Consider the following 23,776-nt stretch of genomic DNA (forward strand, 5'->3'; position numbering starts at 1 on the left):
TTGCTGCAAATTACAAGATTATATTATTTATATGCTTTCTATGAGGAATCCCAGTTCCCTTCCCATCACAGGTCTGGTGAATCAACATAATGGTGGCGCATTAACAGGTTGAAGTAATTACATCATAGTTTTGAAATATTGAACAGTATCTTTGTTTTGAACCTGCCAGAATATTCAGACCACATAGTGCAGAGGATATAGGAGAGAGCCTCCTTCATAGTTGAAACCAGACTGAAATTTGTTCCCAAACATGGTTTGGCTGGCCAACTGCCTGCTCTCCTTTTACTAACAGGCAAAAACCTTCCCACTGAGACATGCTTGCCAGGAACCATTTTTCTGTGTAGAGGAATCTGAATTGAATTAAATGGTTTCACACTTTGAAAGATGAAATGTCAACTTAATATAGAATCATAGTTGGAAAATATCCCAAGAGTCATCCAGTCCTGTCCCTGCCATGCAGGAATACAAAGCAGTTCTGACAAATGGCTATCCAGCCTGTTTCAAAACCTCCAGAAAGGGAGACTCTATCACACTCAAAGGCAGCATATTCTACTAACAAACATCTCTTAATGTCAGAATATTCTTCATAAAGTTTAGGTAGAATATTCTTTCCTGAAGTTTGAATCTACTATTTCACATCCTAATCTTTGAAGCAAAACAAAACAAGCTTACTCCATTTTCCATATGACATCCTTTCAGATATTAAGCATGTCTATCTTGTCCCCTCTTAGCCTTGGGTTCTTGCTTGGTAATGTGTTTGTTTTTTACAATTTGTTATCAGGTTTTTAGCTTTCATTTGTTTTTGCAATTTTGTAAGCTAATTTCATAGAATCATAGAATCAAAGAGTTGGAAGAGACCTCATGGGCCATCCAGTCCAACCCCCTGCCAAGAAGCAGGAATATTGCATTCAAATCACCCCTGACAAATGGCCATCCAGCCTCTGCTTAAAAGCTTCCAAAGAAGGAGCCTCCACCACACTCCGGGGCAGAGTTCCACTGCTGAACGGCTCTCCCAGTCAGGAAGTTCTTCCTCATGTTCAGATGGAATCTCCTCTCTTGTAGTTTGAAGCCATTGTTCCGTGTCCTAGTCTCCAAGGAAGCAGAAAACAAGCTTGCTCCCTCCTCCCTGTGGCTTCCTCTCACATATTTATGTGATATTTATACATAATTTATACATAATTTATATTTATACATAATTTATATATAATTTATACATAATTATATTTATACATAATTTATGTAAGAAGAGTGGGAACGTATTGGGTTACCTTGGGAAAATCACACTTTCTCAGCCTCAGAAGAAGGCACTGGCGAATTGCAAGAAAATTTCATCACAGATTCACCTTAGGGTTGCCTTAAGTCAGCATACTGCAACACTGTACACTAGCAAAAGCCCTAGTAGATCAGTTCTCACAAGCTGGTCAGAACAGAAGTCCACTTGCTAATGGAAGATTAAAAGGCAGTTCTGGAGCATGGAAGCAACCACTTGTTTCCCCCAGGTGTGTTTGGGAGGCTGATGGCACCAAGCGGAGACCCTTTTCCTTAAGATTTCAAAGCTCAGGCAGGCTATTCCTTCAGAAAGTTCTGACCCAGACCCTATAGTGCTGTAACAATGGCTGGCATCCCTAATTTCCACCTCCACCTTTCAGGATGTTATATCAGTAATCCAACAGATCCTCCTACAATTGTTGTGGATTGTGGCGGTGCAAAAAAAAAAAAAGGTATATTAGTACTCAACTATTTCAGAACTTGAGTAAGTTGACTTTCTGGATTTTTCTTGTAATGCTTAAAAATAATATTTACAAATTATGATTATCACTTTAACTTGACATAAATGACAAAATGTTCAACAGCTTGGTCCACTCATGACAGCATGGCCCCAAAGAGGCTGAAATAACTTCAAGAGCCTCCCTGAAAGGAAGGCATACGAGGTTTCCTCACCCAAATCCCCACAGCCCTGCACTCCACACTGTTGTGTAGTGGAAGATAATAGTATAGTGTAGTGTTTTAGAGGCAATACAGAGACTGGAGTCAGTAGATTATTCTTGTTTAATAAGAAACATTTTAAAGTTCTTTTACGTTTTCAGTAATCCTCTTACAAAGCTTAACGTACACCACAGGATTCAGATCTTGTGCACCATAAAGCAAACTCAGTCCGCTACTGTCCGATTTGTAAGGTTTGCTCAGCTTGGCACATTTTGCACAACCATTTTAAACACAGACTTTCATTCACTTAGAATCACCGTTATCAAGGTTAATCTTATGAAAGATTATTTTCAAAACACCAAATCTCACTTATTGTGCTTCCATTGTTACCCACTCGATACCATCACCCAGTTTCTATCTACCAGGGCACTTCCACATTACACAATTATAGCACTATGATTCCACTTTAGCCACCATGGTTTTAGCCAATGGAATCTTTGGATTTCCAAGACAATAGAGGGATATTTAGAATCCTCTGCCAAAGAGATCTAATGTCACACCAAACTCCCCAGTTTGAATCCGGGGAGAGGCGGATGAGCTCCCTCTATCAGCTCCAGCTCCTCATGCGGAGACATGAGAGAAGCCTCCCACAAGGATGATAAAAACATCAAATCATCCGGGCATCCCCTGGGCAACGTCCTTGCAAGACGGCCAATTCTCTCACAACACGAGCAACTCCTGATACGACCAAAAAAACAAAACAAAAAAAACCACCAAACTACAAAGCCCATAATTCTACAAAATGTAGTCATGACAATTAAAAGTAGAATCATGCCAGGACTATGTAGTGTAAAAATGCCCTCTGCAATCTTGTGTCAGCCTCTATCTTCCTCCAAACTTAACACACCTTGCGTTTCCAGTAACAAGATGAAAGCTATGAGAAAGCAGGGGTTAGCATGTAACTAGTTGACAAATGCAGACACGTTGATACAAGCGTCAGGGTGGCTCCAAAAAAACAAAACTAGGGGAGGAAAACCAAGTGAAAGTGGTATCCCATGTATCCTATGTAATTGGTAAGCACAAAGTATATTTATTGTTTTCTTTTTAACATAACCTCAATGCTCAGGAAAACTACTTACCTGCCAATTCAAAGTTTGGGTGCCCAAGTGAAACTTGTACACAGCCTAACCCTGTTAAACAAAAAAACATTTTGCTCCTACATATATTTTCTGCTAATTGTAAGAGTTGCAGTTCAAACTGGAGTTATAATATTGCCTGGAACACATACAATTCTGTACTTCTCTTCCTATGCAAACACACACACACGTTCATCGTAACGTTTGCCTTCTGACCTCCCTTAGGAGGCTGAAGGCTACAATTACAGTTGTGGCAGAGTGTGGCTGGAGGAAGGCACACTAACTCCATGGTGACAAAAACATTATACAGTGTGGCCTAGTTTGAATCTGGGGAGCGGGGTGAACTCCCATCTGTCTGCTCCAACTTCTTATGTGGGGACATGAGAGAAGCTTTCCACAGGATGGTAAAACATCTGGGCGCCCCCTGGGCAATGTCTTTGCAGATGGCCAATTCTCTCACACCAGAAGCGACTTGCAGTTTCTCAAGTACCTCCTGACATAAGTCGCTTCTGACATGGGGAAAAACATCTGCTGGGATTTGGTATCCCATGGATACCAAAATCTGTGGATGCTCGTCTCCTATTATAAGCAGTAGCGTAGTAAAATGGCACCCCTTACGTAAAATGACAAAATCGTATTTTGCTTTGGGGAGGGGGGGGGGGAATTGCAAAAACATGGATGGTTGAATCTTTGGATACAGAGGGCTGACTGTAACTTTAAATGCAAAATCCTGGAATAAATTACATAAACATGGGAATGTTTCACTGAAACACACTAAGAGTCAAGAGAATGGTGTGATCTGAGATGGGTTGAAAATGTGAGAGACAGCCTGTGTTCCAATTGAAAGACCACTTGCATTGCTCTAAGATCAGCAGCTCCGTCCCTGCTTTTTGGTCCATCAGTGAGTGTAGTACAACCAGCAAGTGTTTGGAAACAAAGCCACTTCTGTGGTGGCTCCACATCTTTGGAACACTATACCCTAAACTGTCCATTTGGGTTCCTCTTTACTGGAAGACTGTTCTGAAGACTTATAATACCAGTCTGCCTTCAAAACAACTGCTGCTATTTGGTTATTTTGGTTTAGGCTCTCAACCAAAAACTGTCTAAATGTTCTGGACTAAGAGCCCTGACCACTGGCTATGGTTCATGGGAGTGACAGTCCAACCAGAGACTGCCGAACTGGGGAAATGATAATAACTTATGAATTAAGTACTGTGTTTGTGGTCTGAATTTTTCTTCTTCAATTTATCACATAATCCATCATAAGGGGAAAGGGGGATTTTATCTTGAAAACAGCCTTGACAACTATTGTTATAATGTCTTCATCAGGAACACTGAATGTGAAAATAGTCCTCTTTTTGAATTCCCACTCACACTTAAGACCATCAAGGCCAAAATCATCCATGCATATGGATCCCCAGTGGCACAATGGGTTAAACCCCTTGTGTCGGCAGGACTGCTGACTGACAGGTTGGTGGTTCAAATCCGGGGAGCAGGGTGAGCTCCCGTCTGCCAGCTCCAGCTTCTCATGCAGGGACATGAGAGAAGCCTCCCACAGGATGGTAAAACATCAAAACAGTTGGGCGTCCCCTGGGCAACGTTCTTGCAGATGGCCAATTCTCTCACACCAGAAGTGACCTGCAGTTTCTCAAGTTGCTCCTGACATGAAAAAAAAATCCATGCAAATTATAGTACAACCAAGGTATAAATGTAAGAATTTGCATTTGAAAATAAAATAATCTCATTCCTGAAAAAGACAAGTGGGAACAAGTGTTTTGAAAACAGACAGATGCATTGAAAGGCTGTTCATTGATGAGGCACAGAAGTGTGTCACAAAAAAGGGGGTTGTTTTTTAATACCATAGAATATTCCTCTAATGTTTTATATGGATCGAGAAATCCACCCATGGCCCTGTGAGTTAGCTCAACATCTACTAGAAGTGCTCTACAGTTTGTAATTGCTCCTTAGCAAAACTCTAGAGCTACACTTTAAACCCCAGACCACAAAAAATAAAGTGAATTGCAATAAGACTTAACAAACACGATTAGTATAATCGAACTGCTTTGTTATAAATTATGTACATTCAGACCACATTAAAATATTATTCCATGTTACACCAAAGAGATTAAGGCTTCATGATATTTACATGGATGAGCAAGCACCTTTAAAAGTACATACCATTAACCTAATCTTTCTAATATAAATTTCATGATGTGTCCAATTTTCTAGATCTACTTTAAACAATGATTATTGGAAGAGAGATCATACTGGAACAAATCCAATTACTGAATACTAAGTGACCTAATACAAGTGCTTTATACGTTTGACACTCGCACAGAACAGGATCTGCTTTTCCTCAGATTGCTACCATTAGTTACAGGCTTACATAGCAATGGGTCTGCTCAAATATCAAGGAAGTAGAAGACTTGTTTATTTTAAGAGACAGACAACAGCAAAGATCCTTCAATTTACTAGCTGAATGAGATTCCCCAGTGCTCTGCTGCACATACAACACAGACTAAGACTTGACATGATAGCAAGATGAAGCAACTGGAAAGTGTACGAAACACTAAATGCATTGAAGAGATGACAATTTCATGATCTTCCTTTCTTCGGACTGATTCTATGCGGTAAGTTTCAATCTGCTCCTTAACCTATAGTGCTCCTTTGCTATCTTGGGTGCTATTCCACATCATCTCGTACTACTTTCAAAGTGGTAAAATCATGTTGATACAACACATTTTTTTATGGTGCCAACGACCTATCTGACTAGAAATGATAGTGTATTATCTGACTAATGGCTTTTGGGACTCGAGGATGAAAACGTTCAACATCGGCAGGTGTGGCTAACAGAAGGTGCTCAGTACAAATGGAAACAAGCCATTTGCATTTTCAAGTATTATTTTGAAGAGTGAGTCCTTTAACTTGCAGTCTGTTAGCACTTCTTAAAAGCGTTGTGCTTTTAGTCCATTATTTCTTTGCAAGTCTTTAATTTGGCTGATGGCTTTTTTTTCTTTTAAAAATATTGGCAACAAGTATAAGGACAGCAGAAGCCTGGCAAGGGTTATTTTATTTTTTGAGCCCATTTCATATCGTCTGCTCTAGGTTTTTCCCCCGTCAGTCTTTGAATGATATTTTCCAGGAACCTCCAAAATCCGATTTTCTCCAGTGGGTAGTTCAGCCAGCCTGAAAGAGAAGAGAAGGAGGGATGGAGTGAATTAAGAAATGCAGTTGCAGATATTGGGAGTTCACTTGTTTTCAATGCTAGATGGGAGATACAACCCATCCCATGTAAGTTACATGAAAGTTACTGAAGTCAGACCTATTAGTTGGAATATAAATGTTGGAATATAAAATGGACTTCTATGGAATATGCATAATAATAATAATAACAACAACAACAACAACAACAACAACAACAACAACAACAACTACTACTACTACTACTACATTGTACCCTGCCTCCATCTCCCCAAGGGGACTCTGGGCAGCTCTCAGATAGCACAGGAAGTGACTAAACCAGAACATAAAATGAATCACAAAATACAAGTACAATGAAATAAAAACATATGGCATATAAAACAACAATTAAAAACAGCGCACAATAATCTATGACAACAAGCTATCAAAGAACATGGCCAGACTGTAAAGACAAAGACAAGGGAGTGGGATAGTGCAAAATTGTAGCCATGGAACAAGGACGGGAAGAAGGGAACAAGGATGGGAACATTACTGAATAAACCACAAGAGACTAGATGTTCTCAAAAGCTTGTGTAAACATCCAAGTCTTCAGATCCCAACAGAAGGAGGACAGTGTGGGGGCCTGCCTAATCTTCCTTGGGTGTTCCAGAGCCAGGGGGCCACCACCGAGAAGGCCCTCCCCAACAGATCTTAACGCTCATGCCGATTCAGGGGGGAATGCAATCATGAAGATGGGCAGGGCCCGAACTGTTTAGGGCTTTATAGGGATGCCCTGCACCTTGAATTGAGACTGGACACTTATTGGCACCCAAATGATAGGGGCATGTGTGCTCCCTATAGCCAGCTCCAGTTAGTAGCCTGGCTGCCCATCTTTGTACCAATTGCAGTTTCCGAGCCAGCATAGAAGTGCTTTGTTGCCGCAAGACTAATAATAGCCAAAACTTGGAAAGGGAAAAAGAGTTATATATTAAAGATTGGAGAGATAAATTAGTAGATTATATCCAAATGACCAAGCTGACAAATAGCAGCAGAGGAGGAAATAATGAAGCATTTGCAAACAAATGGAGGCTGGCACTTGGATATTTGGAAAAGAAGACAAAGGTAAACTTGAAGATTGCCCTAAAGGGGATTCAGTGAAAGAAGATATATGGGTAGCTGCAGATTAGTTGTGTGATCCTTTTGTGAGGGGCTTTGGAAGTCATGGGGTGGGGTTCAAGGGTGGGGGGATAGAGGGTTGAGAAATGTTAAGGTATAATTAACTGTACAGCCAAGTCTGATTGTTTATATGTTTAACGAGCATTGAATGTACATCCTTTTGTAAATCTTTTGCATATTTTTTTCTTTTTTCATTTTTTCTTAGGTTTATTTGTTTTGTTTCCTATATACTCTACAAAACAATAAAATTATTAATAAAGAGAAAAAAAGAAGTGCAACCTAAACATGTCTTCATAACTGAAAATTTTCAGTTTTAAACTATACGTGGCCCATGGTCCCTACCAATCCAATTTTTAAATAGTGGCTCCAATCGATCTTTCACAGCCTTCTTTCAAACCAGCAGATGGACAGTTCAGTTTGCCCTAATGCAACTCTGTGGTTTCTTGGCAAAGATATTAAACTGCTTACATAAACTTCTTATAAGTATACAGCAAACATGCTTATGTAGTTTTCATGTGCTGTTGCAAACAGGACTGACGAGTCAGTTTTAAAGAGGTCACACAAGTGAGTTACTGGTGCCTACAAGAACTCAGAGGAGTGAATCCAGATTTTAAATGCATACAGCTGAGCTAGAAAAACTAGATTTCCCTTTTCCTAACTCCCAAATAATGCTGCACAGAGGGCCAAGAGACCTTGTCACAGGGGGTGGCAATGGGGGATGGCAGAAATGAAGTTAGATTAGATCTTCCATGATACAAAAGACACCCTGGATCCAATCTAATATATAATGTACTAGCTATGTTAATTAATTAATTAATTAACTATATTTATACCCTACTTTTCTCACCCCAAAGGGGACTGAGAGCAGCTTATGTTAAAGAGACTCGCTGCAAAGCTAAGAAATATAGTCAAAGCTAAGAAAAATAAATGAGAGGTAGAAGTGAATTCCAAAATATGTGTGGTGTAGTTTTCTGAGGATGGACTAAGACTTTGGAGGGCAGGGTTCAAATTCCCCTTCGGCCTTGGATCTTGGGCAAGTCACACTCTCAGTTTCAGAAAAAAAGGTATTCTGAACAAATAGTGGCAAAAAACCTCCATGATAGGTTCATCTTAGGGTCATCATAATTTGGAAATGACTGGGAGGCACACAACAAAAACAGTATAATGAGCATCTCCTATCTAAATATCAAGTGTCGTAAGCCATCAACGAATACTGAACTGTGTGGCATGTCAGCTATTGAGTATCACTGCTTTGTTATCTACCTAATTCTACCATAAATCCGACATTAGTAACAAGATCAGGTCTCAGAGACAGGGAAAAATGACATTCAACACCTTTTAATTTCAGTTCAGTTTTGCAAAGGAAGACTTGGCAGAAAGTTGGCTCTAGCAGTAAGCTAGATTTGCAAGTTAAGCATTACTAGTAGATTTGATACATTCACATTACAGGAAAAGTTGTTTCCTGAATATGCATATTATAATGTATCTTTATGACTGAGACCCTGAATGTTGGTGTTTTGTTCTCTTATCTGCTTTCTTCAGCTCCTCTTTCTGTAAGGCTTTCAAGGTGACCCAGACTGAACCAAAGTTCCCTCAAAACATATTCTGGAATTAGTCTTCAGAAGGAACGGAATAACTGAAAACACAAATGTCCAATCCCTGCACCAATCTCTAAATGATAGTTTATCTAGAAGAGTGCTTTTTCCATTGATATGAAAGACTGCTAATGAAAACCAAAACCTGATTTTGTACCCTCTCTTAGGGGCAAAATGAGGAAAGAGCCTTACCAAAAAAGAAACATCCTCTTTGGCCTAATTTCTAGTAGTGCAGAGAGTGAAACTTTGAAAAATCATTCATACCTAGAACTTTTATATTTGCTATGCTTGCACTGCTTAGGAAGTTTGTTTTCCTTTTTTGTTGGATGTCTTGACCATATTTCTAAATGCTGCAATGCTAAGACACTTGGGGTCTAAAAGTTCATCTGAGAGGGCAGAATTCTTCTCTGAAGATGGCAATGACCTCATTTTGTCTCCTTTCCCCATAAGTCAGTTGTTCTCATCCTGTGGGTCCCCAGATGTTTTGGCCTTCAACTCCCAGAAATTGTAACAGCTGGTAAACTAGCTGGGATTTCTGGGAGTTTTAGGCCAAAACACCTGGGGACCCACAGGTTGAGAACTACTGCCATAAGTACATGACATTTCTATTATTATTTTTTGTTAAGACCAAAAAGGGTAGTCTATGCCAAAACCAGGTTTGAAATCATAAGCCTGGAATTAGAATGGATGAAAATGAGAAGGAGCATCAACTTGCTCAAGCATCTTGCCAAAAAACTCACCTCAACCCAACCTATAACCAGAAATTAGCTGATAGTACTTAGTATGTCGTGTATTAAAGAAGGGCTCAAAACCACTCCCTTTCCTCAAAAGACATTCACTATTTTCTCGACCAAAGAAGTCAATCCCTATCAGCTTAATATTCAAAGCTGAGAGTGTCTGCCATGTGTAAGAGTGGAGAGTTTTGCTTTGGTCTACCTGTAGTAATACAGAAGTAAGTTTCATGAGGAGACACATGGTGGATCCTGTGATGTTTCCGTGGCAAGATAATGTGCCAGTCCTGTAGGAAGATGACCCAGTGAGGAAGACCAAAGTAGGTGTGAGACCACTTGTGAATCTGGTTTGTCAAGGTTGCAAATACAGCCAGGGCAAAAACATAACACTCCCAAGGGCACGTTTGGTATAATGCTTCTGGAAAAGACAAAAAAACAAGGAAGAAGTAGCATCTCTTTTACTCTCATTGAAGTAGACCAAGAAAAATATCACAGCTGTGTCTTACCATTTTGCCTCAGTACCAGAATGATTCCTATGAATTGATGAAATTTAAGCAGTGTATTCTGTGGTAAGGAGCCAGCATAGTGTTGTGGCTTGAGTGTCAGTCTATGACTTTGGAGACCATGGTTCGAATCCCTTCTTAACCATGAAACCTATCTCAAGCAAGTCACACTTTCTCAGCTTTAGATGAAAGCAATGGCAAGACTCTTCTGAACATATCTTGCCAAGAAAACTCCATATAAGGTTTGCCTTTGGGCCACTATAGGCCAGAAATTATTTGAAAGTCCATGACACTAACTTCTTTGAGACACTGTAGCAACTAAATGATCAATCCTTGGATGTTCAGAAATGTGATCTGACGATTGCTCCAGCAGCTGTACCAGATACTCAAATGTCCAAAGTTTGGCAAAGTATTTTTTATTATACTGCGTGGAATCTCCAGCCAGCATGGCCAGAAGTTGTGGTCCACAAAAAGTATCTTGTTGCTGGACTGCCTCTTATTAGTTTCCATCACTTCTGACCAGTGACCATGCAGGTTAGGGATTATGGGAATTACAATTCTAAAAAGTAACTTTTCCAAGTTCTGCCATATGATTGACCCCTCTCTGCCATGAGGATAAAGGGAAGCAAGTGAATACTAGCCCAGAGCCTGTTCCTGCCACAATTGTCTCTTTTACATGTTAGGGCCATTATGACCTACTACCCAATGGGAAGGACTCTTAAAGAGAAGGGGATCACCAGGTAGCCATAGCAATATCACTACCTCCTGCTCCAGGCAATTTGTCCTGCTCTCTGTAGAGCACTTACCTCCTTATTTCCTGTGGGAAGATTCTGATCATCAGTTTGATGTTAAATACATTTGAGTGTGGGTTCCTTAATGATTGTTGGTTATGCTTATAAAGCTGCTTTGGAAGGATTTGTATCTCAGGATAAACACCCTTTGCAAATACCATGTTAGCTCCTTGGGATAGCTGTTTAACTAATGCTGGTAGCATGTCCCACCAGAGTTAGAAACTCTTATTCGTTAAAGATATCCAAACTCTAGTCCTCTATCTATTTTAGACCAACTCCCAGCCTTGGTTGCCTTGCTCAATGATTAGAAATTATGGGAGATGTAGTCCAAAACACCTAAAAGGTCAGAGTTAGGGAAACACTGCATTAAAACAATTATAGTCTGATAACCATGGTCAGCTTCTTAGTATTTACAGATAGCCTTCTGCATCCACAGATTCTGCACCCATGGATTCAACCAAATGGGGTCCAAAATATTTTTAAAAAATATTCCAAAAAGCAAACTTTGATTTTGCCATTTATATAAGGAATGATAGTAAGTAAAATTTATTACGGTCGATGACCAGATCATAACAGGGGGACCCAGTCTTTCACATCCACGTCAAACCCAAGGGGTTATATGCTTCAAACTTCAACAAATTTTAAAATCTAGGCTAAAAACCACATACAAGTAGTTATTAATACCTAACTCAACCCACAAGATCATCCGAAGGCAGTCTAAAGGGAGGTAGTGGGGATGGCACTGGGAGGTGGGGGTATCCAACACTATAAATATCAGTCTATATTTGATTTTCCCATCTATATTACAGAGGTGAAGCTTAGGTCTTTTGACTCTCAATTATCGCCCGCTGGATTTTAATCACAGCCATGCAGAACTTAGCGACGTTGTACGTCACAGCCGAGTTTGTGTCTGAGAGCAGCAGGGCTACATAGAATTGTCCAGAGTATTTAATTGTCCATGGCGAGTATAAGGAATGATATTTTACTACACCACTGTATGTATTTGAGGATCCATGGATTTCTGTATCTACAGGGGGTCTAGATCAAATCCCAGCATATACTGAGGGTCTACTGTACTCAAAATGGCACAAAAATGTGTCAATTTTTGGACTACAGTTCTCACCAACTCCATCTAACGTTGCCACTGGTAAGGGATCATAGATATTGAAGTCCCAAACAACAACACCCAAAGCGCTATACCATGCTGGCTCCTGTGTGTCTGTGTCTAGATAGAGAGATAGTCTAAATGCCATACACCTTTGGCAGGTCTGTCTTTTTGTCGTTTTATTCTGTGAAGTGTCATGTACATTGATCACATTATATTTATTTATTTATTTACCACACTTGTACCCTGAAGGGGACCCAGGGCGGCCTTACAAAGGCAACAATTTGTTGCTGCATATACATATACATCGATAAATAAACAAATGCATTAAAATCCAAACCAATTAAAACATAAACATTAAAACCATTTAGGGCTTTATAGGCTAAAGCCAGTGCTTTGAATTGAGCTTGGTAGCAAACTGGCAGCCAGTGGAGCTGACGCAAATAAATGGATGATGATGGCAGTGTGATAATTTTGTTGACAATAATGCTTATGATTCATGGATGGTGAAGATCCAGTTCATGGACAAATTCTAAGTCACTCACCTGGTGGTAAAGACACCAATTTGTAGGCCATGTTTGCCAATGGAAGTACCGCCAACATGCAGTTATCACCATTGGTCTCTATAAAGTCATGTCTGGTAATTGCTGTTGGGTCAATGTGATGCTCTCTGAAAGGTCTAATAAAAGCCTGGAAATACGAACAACGCAGAAGTACAATTAGGTCAACCTTAATAGGCAAGTCCATGGAGCCTCCCAGTCCACTCACAAACAGGAAAAAAATGTAATATGACAATAAATAAATAAATACAAGACCAAGTGAGATAACTAGCTGGCTACAAACAGTTTATCATCACTAATAAATTGGAGAATATAGGTTATATGTTGAGTTTGTACCTGAACTCGTGGAATTTTCCAATGTTAAAATGCCTTTCTCTAATACTGGGGTGAGGGTGGGGGGGGGGGAGTGCTTGTTGTGTGTATATGTGTGTGTGCGCGCGCGTGCACGCATAATGAAATATATTGCATTCATGTTTTATAATCATCTCCTACACGTAGTCTGAAGGTAAGTTTATGCAGTATATTAAATAATTTCTGCACGAAATAAAGTTTGTGTACACTGAACCAGCAGAAAGCAAAGAAGTCACTAACTCATGCACATGGACAATTTTTAATTGTTTTGGATTTTAGGATTTATGACACAAGATGTTCAACCTGTATATGCAAAATGTAGAACATTTTTTTTGATTAAAACTCCCAGAATCTCCCTGATAGAATGCTCACCTTGAATCCCAGGACTGCCTCTGGCTATATCAATTGAAGGATTCTGGGAGGTTTAGTTAAACAAAAACAAAAAAAAAGAACTTCTGCAAGATTTGGAGATATGGTGGTTCAAAGTTACTCATTGTGTTCATTGTAAAAGTGAGTTCTGAATATATGAACACAGAGGTTAGATATGAAGTATCACACCACTGTTTGAAGTAGGAGTTCACCTAGTACCACCCCACATGCTATAATCTCAAAAGTCAGAAACAGGCCATGCCCCAAGGGACAGCCATTCAATATTTCCTGGCTTGTTCAATCTAGAACAAGATTAGCCTGGCACTACACGTCAGTTTTGCGCTAAGTACATCAAGCTTATTATAAGGAGATCATGGGAGGGGGCAGGGAAGGAGAGATCAAACACAGTCTGTAATCTGATCAGCACTCACACTAGCCAGCATTAAGACGCTGAACTGTGATGGTGCGGTTAAGTTTTTTAGCACCAATCAGTAGCTCCTGGGAAAAGGCAAAAGGTGTACATTGTGGACGTCAGTGGCAACAATTGCTTCTTTTTATGGATACACAGAAAAGGTCCAAAATAGTTCTCATATTCTCTTGTGGTCTTTTATTAAAAGAATAAACATACAAATAAGAAATTTTAAAAAAAAACCAATAAAGTGCAACAAGCTGGTTTTTTTTTTCACTTTTTTAAAAGCAGAAGCTCTACTACAATTTAAGCATCCCCTATCTGGAATTCCCAAATCTGAAAAAGTGGCAAGTTTGCTTTCCGGTGGTTTAGTATACACAATTCTGGTCCATGCACAAAATTATTAGGATTGTTTAAAAGTACCTTCAGACTATGTGTATGTGAAAAATGCATTTCAGGGCGTTAGATATGATCGCACCCGAACGCCCCATCTCGTTGCGTCGTGACAGGCCATCTCCTTGGTTCACCGAGGAGCTGGCTGTGATGAAGCATACGAGAAGGGGGCTAGAGCGCAAATGGAGGAAATCTCGAGATGTGTCTGATCGAACACGGGCTAGAGCCTCTCTTAAGGCATACTCCGTGGCCATACGGGTGGCCAGGAAGTCATTCACGACCGCTCGTATAGCATCGGCAGCAAATAGATCATCGGAGCTGTTTCGGGTCGTGGGAGAACTCCTCCACCCACCTGCGGTGGAGGAGGTCCCTGACGACCCCGCAGCTCGGTGTCGCGATTTCGCACACCATTTTGCAGATAAAGTCGCCCAGATACGTCTCGAGCTCGACTCCAATTCCATCGCAGTGCCAGGAGAGGTGACGGAGGCACCTGCTTGTCCAATTTTGTGGGATTCTTTTAGGCTTGTTCTTCCTGAAACCGTGGAGGAGATTATTGGGGCTGTGAGAGCGACCACCTCATCTCTGGACCCATGCCCATCTTGGCTCATTAAATCAGCCAGAGGGGGGTTGCTTGACTGGTTTGTACCGATTGTCAATGCATCGTTGGAGCAAGGAATTTTTCCATCTAATTTGAAGCAGGCCGTGGTTCGCCCACTTATCAAAAAAGCTTCCCTTGACTCCACGGTGCTGAATAATTACAGGCCGATCTCCAACCTCCCCTTTTTGGGTAAGGTGCTGGAGAGGGTGGTCGCCTCTCAGCTCCAGGGTTTCCTAGACGATACCAACTACCTAGATCAGTCACAGTCTGGTTTCAGGCCTGGTCATGGCACCGAGACAGCCTTGGTCGCCTTGGTGGATGACCTCCGCAGAGAGCTGGACAGGGGGAGTGTGACCCTGCTGGTTCTCTTGGACATCTCAGCGGCTTTCGATACCATCGATCATGGTATCCTTCTGGGTCGTCTCTCCGGGATGGGCCTTGGGGGCACGGTTTTGTCGTGGCTCCGGTCCTTCCTGGAGGGACGAACTCAGATGGTGAAGCTGGGAGACGCCTGCTCGGACCCCTGGCCTTTGACCTGTGGGGTCCCGCAAGGCTCTATTCTGTCTCCCATGCTTTTTAACATCTACATGAAACCGCTGGGAGAGGTCATCCGGAGTTTTGGAGTTGGGTGCCATCTCTACGCGGATGACACACAACTCTACTACTCTTTTCCACCTAATTCCAAGGAGGCTTCTCAGGTGCTAGACGAGTGCCTGGCCGCTGTGTCGATCTGGATGAGGAAGAACAAGCTGAAGATCAATCCCGACAAGACAGAGGTCCTCCTGGTCGATCGTAAACCGGATCGGGGTATAGGGTGGTCACCTGTGTTGGACGGGGTTACACTCCCCCTAAAGCCACAGGTCCGCAGTTTGGGCGTCCTCTTGGATTCTTCGCTTACACTTGAGGCTCAGGTGTCGGCGGTATCCGGGAGGGCCTTTGCGCAACTGAGACTTGCGCGCCAACTGCGACCATACCTCGTGAAGGCTGATCTGGCCGGGGTGGTCCATGCCTTGGTCACCTCTAGAATGGATTACTGCAATGCGCTCTACGTGGGGCTGCCCTTGAAGACGGCTCGGAAACTTCAATTGGTCCAGCGGGCAGCAGCCAGGATGCTAACCGGGGCTCATTATCAAGAGAGGTCTACCCCTCTGTTCAAGGAGCTCCACTGGCTGCCATTTATTTTCCGAGCCCAATTCAAGGTGCAGGTGCTTACCTACAAAGCCCTAAACGGTTTGGGACCACCCTACCTGCGTGACCGCATCACCATCTACGAACCCACACGCTCGCTTCGGTCATCTGGAGAGGCCCTGCTCGTGATCCCACCCACGTCGCAAGCGCGCTTGGTGGGGACACGGGACAGGGCCTTTTCTGTGGCGGCCCCCCGACTTTGGAACGCCCTCCCAAAAGATCTCAGACAGGCCCCCACTCTAGCCGTCTTCAGAAGGAATTTAAAAACTTGGCTGTTCCGTTGTGCCTTCTCAGACTAGGAATCCCCACCCCAAGTCCTAGTAGCACCTTAGCATAACTAATTGTCGCTGCACACTGCACTTTTAATCCCACGTGCCTCCTGCCATTTCAGCACTTTTAACCCTTGTACCCCAGTGCGCCGGCCGAACCAGTTTTAATAATGTCTTGATGTACTGCTATTGTTGTTATTTTGCTTATTGTTTGATTTGCTTAGTTATTGTGGTGTTATGCTATTTTGTTTATTGCTGATTTGCTTGCTATTGTGATGTTATGCTCTCTATTGTATTGTTGTTTTGAGGCTTCGGCCTGTGTAAACCGCATCGAGTCCTTCGGGAGATGCTAGCGGGGTACAAATAAAGTTAATAATAATAATAATAATAATAATGTTTAGACTTGGGTCCCATCTCCAAATTATCTCATTATGTACATATATGCAAAGGCAGGAGTTCAAAAATCTGGGGGAAAAAATCCAAAATCCAAGACACTTTTGGTTCCAAGCATTTCAGATAAAGGATACTCAACCTGTAACATCAATCTGGTCTGGATGACACATCCAGATGATAGCCAAAGATCAAGAACATGTCCAAAACTTGTGTCAATACTCTCTAAAAACATATATAAATCAGCTTCAAATATTTATAGAGGAAATGTTAAAAGCCTCTTTGATGAATTCAACTTTTAAAAATCTGTCTTATAATAGCAGTAAAATGTTTTTAAAAGGTCAAACCTTTCCAACAATTGGCAGGTCTACAGATCCCCATGTGTCCGCTCCCCAGTGCACGAGGCCGGAGAAGAAGTCCGCTGTAATGACTCCTGCAACTTTGAGACAAAGAAGAGAAAAATAATTGTTACTTTCAAAATCTCTGCAATACATAAGTGCTCTTTTGAGTAAATTTCCTATATGTTTATGTTTAGAAATTTGAGTCAAAAATAAAATAAAATAAAATGGATAGGAAGGAAATAGAGAAGAACTTTGTTAAGGAATGGGAACTATCTCTGAATTTTGTGGAGATAATAATAGTAAGTTTATTTGTACCCCGCCACAATCTCTCCAAAGGAACTTAGGATGGTTCACTGAAGTACTACGAAGTGCCGCACATAAAAAATACATAAGCATATAAAACAACAATATACGTCTACAAACAATGAACACACATAAAACTCTATCTGATAAATTGTAAAAATGTTAAATGCAGTAGAACCTGAATAAAAATGAGAACTCAGTGAAACAATCACTGAGTTCTCAGTCTGACTATAATTTACACAATGTCAAAGGCCAGTGTAAAAAGCCATGTTTTTAAACTAGCCCAAAAGGCTAGGAGAGTGAGGGCTAACCTAATCTTTCTAGGGAGGGTATTCCAGAGTGGGGGGGGGGGGGCATCACTGAGAAGACAGTACTTGAGACAGTGGTGGGACCGAGAGAAGAGCCTCCCTGGAAGATCTCAAAGCCTGCAACAGTTCATAGAAGGAGATACGATCTAGAAGATAGGGCCTGAAGCGTATAGGTCTTTATAGGTGATAACCTGCACTTTGAATTGGATCCGGAGACTTATTGGAAGCCAGTGGAGCTGTTTAAAAGGGGTGTGGTGTACTCCCTATAGCTAGCCCCAGTTAGTAATCTAGAAGAAGGAAAAGGGGTAAAGTTCTCCATAATTTGGCCTTTGTTTGTCAGAATTTTTGCCTGGAATTTTTAGATTATTATTCTTATGCTAGAGGAAATAATGGGATAATAATGTTTCACTGGGAAGGAGGGACAAGTTGTATATGATCGTCTTCAACCCAAAGGACAGGAGGTCAGTGCAATGGGATGGGTGGGAGGAGGGAATAGTATAATGGTAAATAATTGTTGTAAGCACTGTTCAGAAGAGTGTGTGTTTATGTATACAGATATGTGCAGATTTTGGGGGAGGGGGAGAGAGGGGAAGTAACCATACCAATGTACTGCATTTGATCTTGATCTAAAATGTAATCTCTGCAATACGATTGTGAAAATAAAACTTTTGAATCCCCCAAAAAACTGAGTGGATCTAGCCAATGGTCAATGTGACTACTTTAAATCTTATGAAAAAGGGAACAAACTAGTAGTGAAGCTTAGTCTGCCCCAGGAAAATCTAAGAGGAGCATCAACCTTCTCTATTCTCTTGGCAAGGCTGCTGGTTCTGGCCTTTTTGAATGAATGCCTGGGTGGGGAAATGGTGATAGAAGCCCATGAGCTAGCATTGGAATGACTTATCCGCAGGTCACATCTTTGAGCTTGGGAAGAACACTTTTTGGACTACAAATCCCAGAAGTCATGCTGATGGGTTCTGTGACTTGAAAATGTATAACGTTCCCAAACTCTGGGATAATATGCAAAACCCGATATTCAACATCTAGGAAAACAGTATAAATGTTATTGAGCAAACTTATACACATATTTGTTCTTTCATAGGTATTTCAAAACCATACGTCTCCTCTTATTTTTTAACATAGGCCCCATCGACACTGCCATATAATGCCATTTCATATTGCAGTTTAACTGCATTGAATAGCATTATATGGCAGTGTAGATGGGGCCTTAGAGCCGATAAGCACTCATATGGTCATCCAAAGGTTCAGAGTACATCCCCCTACATCTTCTCATAGAATACTGTTTTCCTCCCATATTACACAAAAAGGGCTGAAGAGTGAAGGGGATGGACTAAGGCCACCAAGTAACCTAAAGCAGAAAGCAGGCTTGAAGTGGAAATGTGGAACCAACACAGTTCAGAAGTCTTAGCAACCAAGGGATATAAGCTTTTGCTCCCTTGCAACACCATAATAAATTCAGGAATGTGCCTATTCCAACCAAGGCAACCTGGTAGTAACTGTAAACATGTACTGTTTGTTTTGGGTACACTCGAGAACCAGAAAACCACTCAAACGCTGAAAAATCTTCTTTCCCTAATTATGTCGGTCTGGTTTTAGCGTTGCTGGGTGTGACAGACTGCAACCAAGGGGACAAGAAATAACAAGAGTTCCATTCAATCAGATAATGAATATGGGGATTTAGATTTGACTAATAGGTGCGGTCAGCTATACAACTCACTTTGCTGTCCAGGAAACAGTACTGTGTCGTTCTCCTTGAAGATACCTAAGAGTAATTGGATCTAAACATTTCTTGCCTCATCCTGAAAGCTAACCAGGTTAAGGCCTGGTTAGTACTGGAAAGAAACACAGCTAAGGATTATGAGATGATAGAGGCCATATTCACAGAAAAACAATGGCAAGCCCCTCTGTATCAATATTCATAGGAAAACCCTATGCTAGGGTTGCCATAATCAAAACTGGCTTGAAGGAACATAACAACAGCAACAACAATTACGAAATCATAGTTAAAACAGATCATAAGGGCTATCCAGTCTAACCCCATGCCATGCAAAACACACACACACACTCAAAGCACAAACACAGATCAAATAAAAGGCCTAACAACTCTATAAAAGGTGAATTTGGGCACCTGGAACCCTCAACATACCACTATAATAATAAAAATAACTTTTCCAAGCTCCTTTTACTTATATACAGAGATTTCTGAAGCAAACTCACAAGAAAAGTTAAGCACATAGCAACACAGAGTCCATCTTTGAATTCTTTGAGAAATCACTGTTGTTGTGCATGCCTTCAAGTCACTTCCAATTCATAACAGTTCTTAGGCCAAAAACCTATCATGGGACTTTCTTGGCAAGGTTTGCCTTCTTCTGAGACTGCAAACGTATGACTTGCCCAAGGTCACCCAGTGAGTTTCCGAGGCTGACAAAGGATTCAAACCTTGATCCCTAGAATTATAGTCCAACCCTATAAACATTGCACCACATTGTTCATTTCTAAACTCTTGGAGGATTCACTGTACAGGTTGTTAAAAGCTATCATGCATTTTTTTAAAAAACCCTCTCAGGCCTATATTTAACTGAATTCTACTGTATCCCATATTTTTACTGTTGTTGTTGTAAAGACAAGCGGAGAAATACAAATCTTGATAGTCATTCTGTGCTATCCCATATTGCTGTGTTTGCGTTCCACCCATGAATCTCTCCAGTCTGTTGCAACACAGATGCTTTGCTTTCAATACACCTTGCTGAGTATTCATTCATTTAGAGCATTTATACTCTGCCCTTGAGCCAAGAAGGCTCCCACAAGGGCTTACAAATTGTCAATGTGACAGCTCCCTGCCTCAGGCTTACAATTTAAGAGTCATGAAAACACAAGGAAAAGGGGACAACTGAGGGAAAGGGAATTCAGTCCAGCAAGTGCTGGCTGATTTTCTCTCCCTGGGAGGCCAGGGAGGTGGTACTTGGTATGGAGGGAGTGCCTTTCTGCAGCTGCTGGACAAGTTTTGCTGGGAGAATAATGGCCAGAGGAATCAATGGGTCAAAGGAAACGTCTGATCTCAAGATAGGAAGGTCTCAGGATCCCTCCAAAAAGGTGTTGCAATACAAAGGTTAAACAAACACATTGGAAAGGTAGATATGCCAAGACTGTGAAGTTGTAGTTGTAGTCAGAAGCAATTTTGAGTCGAGCCCAAGTTGGTTGAAATCAGCTGACTCTGACTCTAGCTCCAAAATAAAAAGTATAATATTACAGTAGGCTTGTTTAATATATGAAGTCACTGTACACAGCTTCATTTATATGCAAATAGTTTGTAAATACCATAGAATCGCCCTGGATTGTGTGTGTGTGTGTGTGTGTGTGTGTGTGTATTTTATATGGCACCATGTATATATATATGTGTGTGTGTGTGTGTGTGTGTGTGGTTTTGCGCATGCGTTGTAATATATTTCGGGGGGGGGGGGGTTGAGTGATGGTCACTTGTTGGCCTGATAGGTGTATTGTGTCCAAATTTGGTGTCAATTCATACAGTACTTTTTGAGTTATGCTAATCCCACAAACGAACATTACATTTTTATGTATATAGATTGTTGGCACTGAATGCTTGCCACTGTGTATTTTGTTGTTAGCCACCCTGAGTCGCCTTGGGGAAATAGGGTGGGCTATAAATATCACTTCATTCATTCATTCATTCATTCATTCATAACAATGCCCAGAAAACCGTTCTTTCTAGGATCCCAGCATGATTCTGAGGTGAACTTCCACGAGAGCTTCCAATTGAAATTGACCATAGAATTGCATGGGAGGCTCAGGGAGAACACTTCTCTAGGCATTTTCTAGGTACTCCAAAATGATTCTATACTATGCTTTGGTCAGAAACCAAAGCCTTCATTCATTCCAGGTAAGAAAATCAGGGTTCCAGATTATAATCATAGGGCCCCAGAATGATTATCTCATGTACTCAAGCCTACTGTATAATATATGCACTACATACCATTGGTATTAATTTAATATGTATTTAGATTTAAGGTATACATTATGTTTCATAAAATCTTTTAAACATTCATTGAATGCATATTTTGTTACATCCATTTAATATGCATGCTTTGTTGCATGTTTACTTGCATAGGTTTCTTGTTAATAGACTGTCATCAAATAACTATATTTCCTAAAGTCTGATGTTTTATGTAGTGATGATGGAATTTCTAGTACCAAAGTAAATGTGTTATTCCAGTGAACTAGCATTTGTCATTTTTTATTATTATTCTCCTCCTGTTGTGTCAGGAGCGACTTGAAAAACTGCAAGTCGCTTCTGGTGTGAGAGAATTGGCCGTCTGCAAGGACGTTGCCCAGGGGACGCCCGGATGATTTGATGTTTTTATCATCCTTGTGGGAGGCTTCTCTCATGTCCCCTCATGAGGAGCTGGAGTTGATAGAGGGAGCTCATCCGTCTCTCCCCGGATTTGAACCTGCAACCTGTCGATCTTCACTCCTGCCGGCACAGGGGTTTAACCCACTGCGCCACCGGGGGCTCCATATATTATTATTATTATTATTAGTAGTAGTAGTAGTAGTAAAGGAGTTAAAAGTATGAGAGCCAAAAAAGAAATCAAAGCCAGACATTTGGCATACTGACACCATAGCCCTGATTACAATAGTTCCATGAAACAATGCACACATTACAAATAGACACTAAAGAGCACCCCTCAATAAGAAGCAGCTGACCTGTGCCATATGTGTGAAAGGCTAACCTGCAGATTGAAACTGTCTAGGGTGAGGAAAAAAAGCAGGGTTTCATTTAGGACAACTGTTTCCCATTAAGGAATCTGAGGAAGCAGAAGGAAAGTCATGGAGCATGCTAAAATGTTGCTGGATCTCCATCACTGATTTTTATTGTTAAGAGAGGAGTGCTCTTTCCTTCTCACTTGCAGACACACTTCCTCCTCCACATCCTGTCTGAGGCAACCTGCAGAAACTATGTGCCTTTCTGAAAATCATGTATGTTGGTGGCCTTCATGGGATTAGCACCACTTTCAGTTCAATCCATTATCATTGGAAAAGGAAGCAGACCTTGCAAATCAGGGTTTGCTCTCAACCACAAGCAAATCCAGACATTGGCTCGCATAGATCTGGACTGACACGTCAACTTCGCCTTCTGAACAAGCCACTTAGATCAGCTCTCTTAGATCCTGGTTAACAGGATTTTAGTCAGAATTAGCAAGATTGCAAACAGCAGAGAACCGCAGCAGTGGACTACTTTTAGCACTGTGCTGCATTTCCTTTGCCTATTTACAGAAAGGCATTAGAGAGATCAGGCTATTTTTTTCACAACACAGAGGCATAAGCTCACATGTCCCTAGTGTAACTGGAATATGACATCTAAAGGTGCCTTTAACTCATCAAAAGCTATTGCATCCAAAGATAAACATACACATGAGATTTCAATGAAGCAAAAAGAAAACACCTAGAAGTTGGAAACCCTACCGTACTTTTGGGGCTATGCTTTGTATGAATCCAAAGAAGTAACTTTCCTATATGCCCATTCACTTGCTGCAGTTACAGTACTAAATTCCATTTTAACTGCAATGCCCACATTCCATGGAATCCGGAGATTTGCAGTCCAGGGAGGGGCATTGAGAGTTCTCAGTCAGAGACCAACAGCTCCTCATCAAACGACAACCTCCAGGATTCCATAGGATGTGGTCATGGCAGCTAAAGTGGAATAATAGCACAACAATAGTGTGAGTGGGCCCCACATTCAGTAATATGCACTGACATACATTCTAGTCTACATTCCACACAAGTCAATATTATCTGTGAGGAAGCTCAGTGCTTAACTATACCCAAAGACACACATTCTCAATTTTAGTGTTACTACTGTTTGTATACACAGTATTTCAAATATCAAACATGATTTTATGACAATTAAAATGCCATGTAATAAATTTTGTTTTTTTTAAAACATTTTTATTATTTTATCATAGTTCAATGCATTTGTCATAAATTGTTTATTTTACAGCAGATACATGTTATTGAATACAAGCTACCATACTTTAACTTTTGGCATCTAGTGTTATTTTTCTGCTTATACATATTATCTATCCCTCACCACTGTGCTCCCCCCTCCCCAAGCCACAGC

At 41.1% G+C, this 23,776-nt stretch overlaps 1 protein-coding gene across 2 annotated transcripts in view; it reads right to left on the reverse strand.

Moving 5' to 3' along the window:
• The window catches only part of LOC132773140 (ubiquitin-conjugating enzyme E2 variant 1), a 99,325-nt gene that overhangs the window by 42,698 nt on the left and 32,851 nt on the right, over positions 1-23,776 (reverse strand). Inside the window, exons 3-6 of one of the 2 annotated variants that reach the window (XM_060772123.2) lie at positions 17,018-17,109; positions 12,689-12,833; positions 9,950-10,162; positions 2,032-6,248 (exon numbers count right to left, since the gene is read on the reverse strand). In XM_060772123.2, coding sequence (XP_060628106.2) covers positions 6,127-6,248; positions 9,950-10,162; positions 12,689-12,833; positions 17,018-17,109 — 572 coding nt within the window. In that variant the 3' untranslated portion in view covers positions 2,032-6,126. Of the gene's footprint in view, positions 1-2,031; positions 6,249-9,949; positions 10,163-12,688; positions 12,834-17,017; positions 17,110-23,776 lie in introns of those variants that run through there. The other variant, XM_060772126.2, reaches the window with a different exon arrangement.

This window comes from Anolis sagrei, chromosome 4 (assembly GCF_037176765.1).
Source record: "Anolis sagrei isolate rAnoSag1 chromosome 4, rAnoSag1.mat, whole genome shotgun sequence".
NCBI classification, from domain to species: domain Eukaryota; kingdom Metazoa; phylum Chordata; class Lepidosauria; order Squamata; family Dactyloidae; genus Anolis; species Anolis sagrei.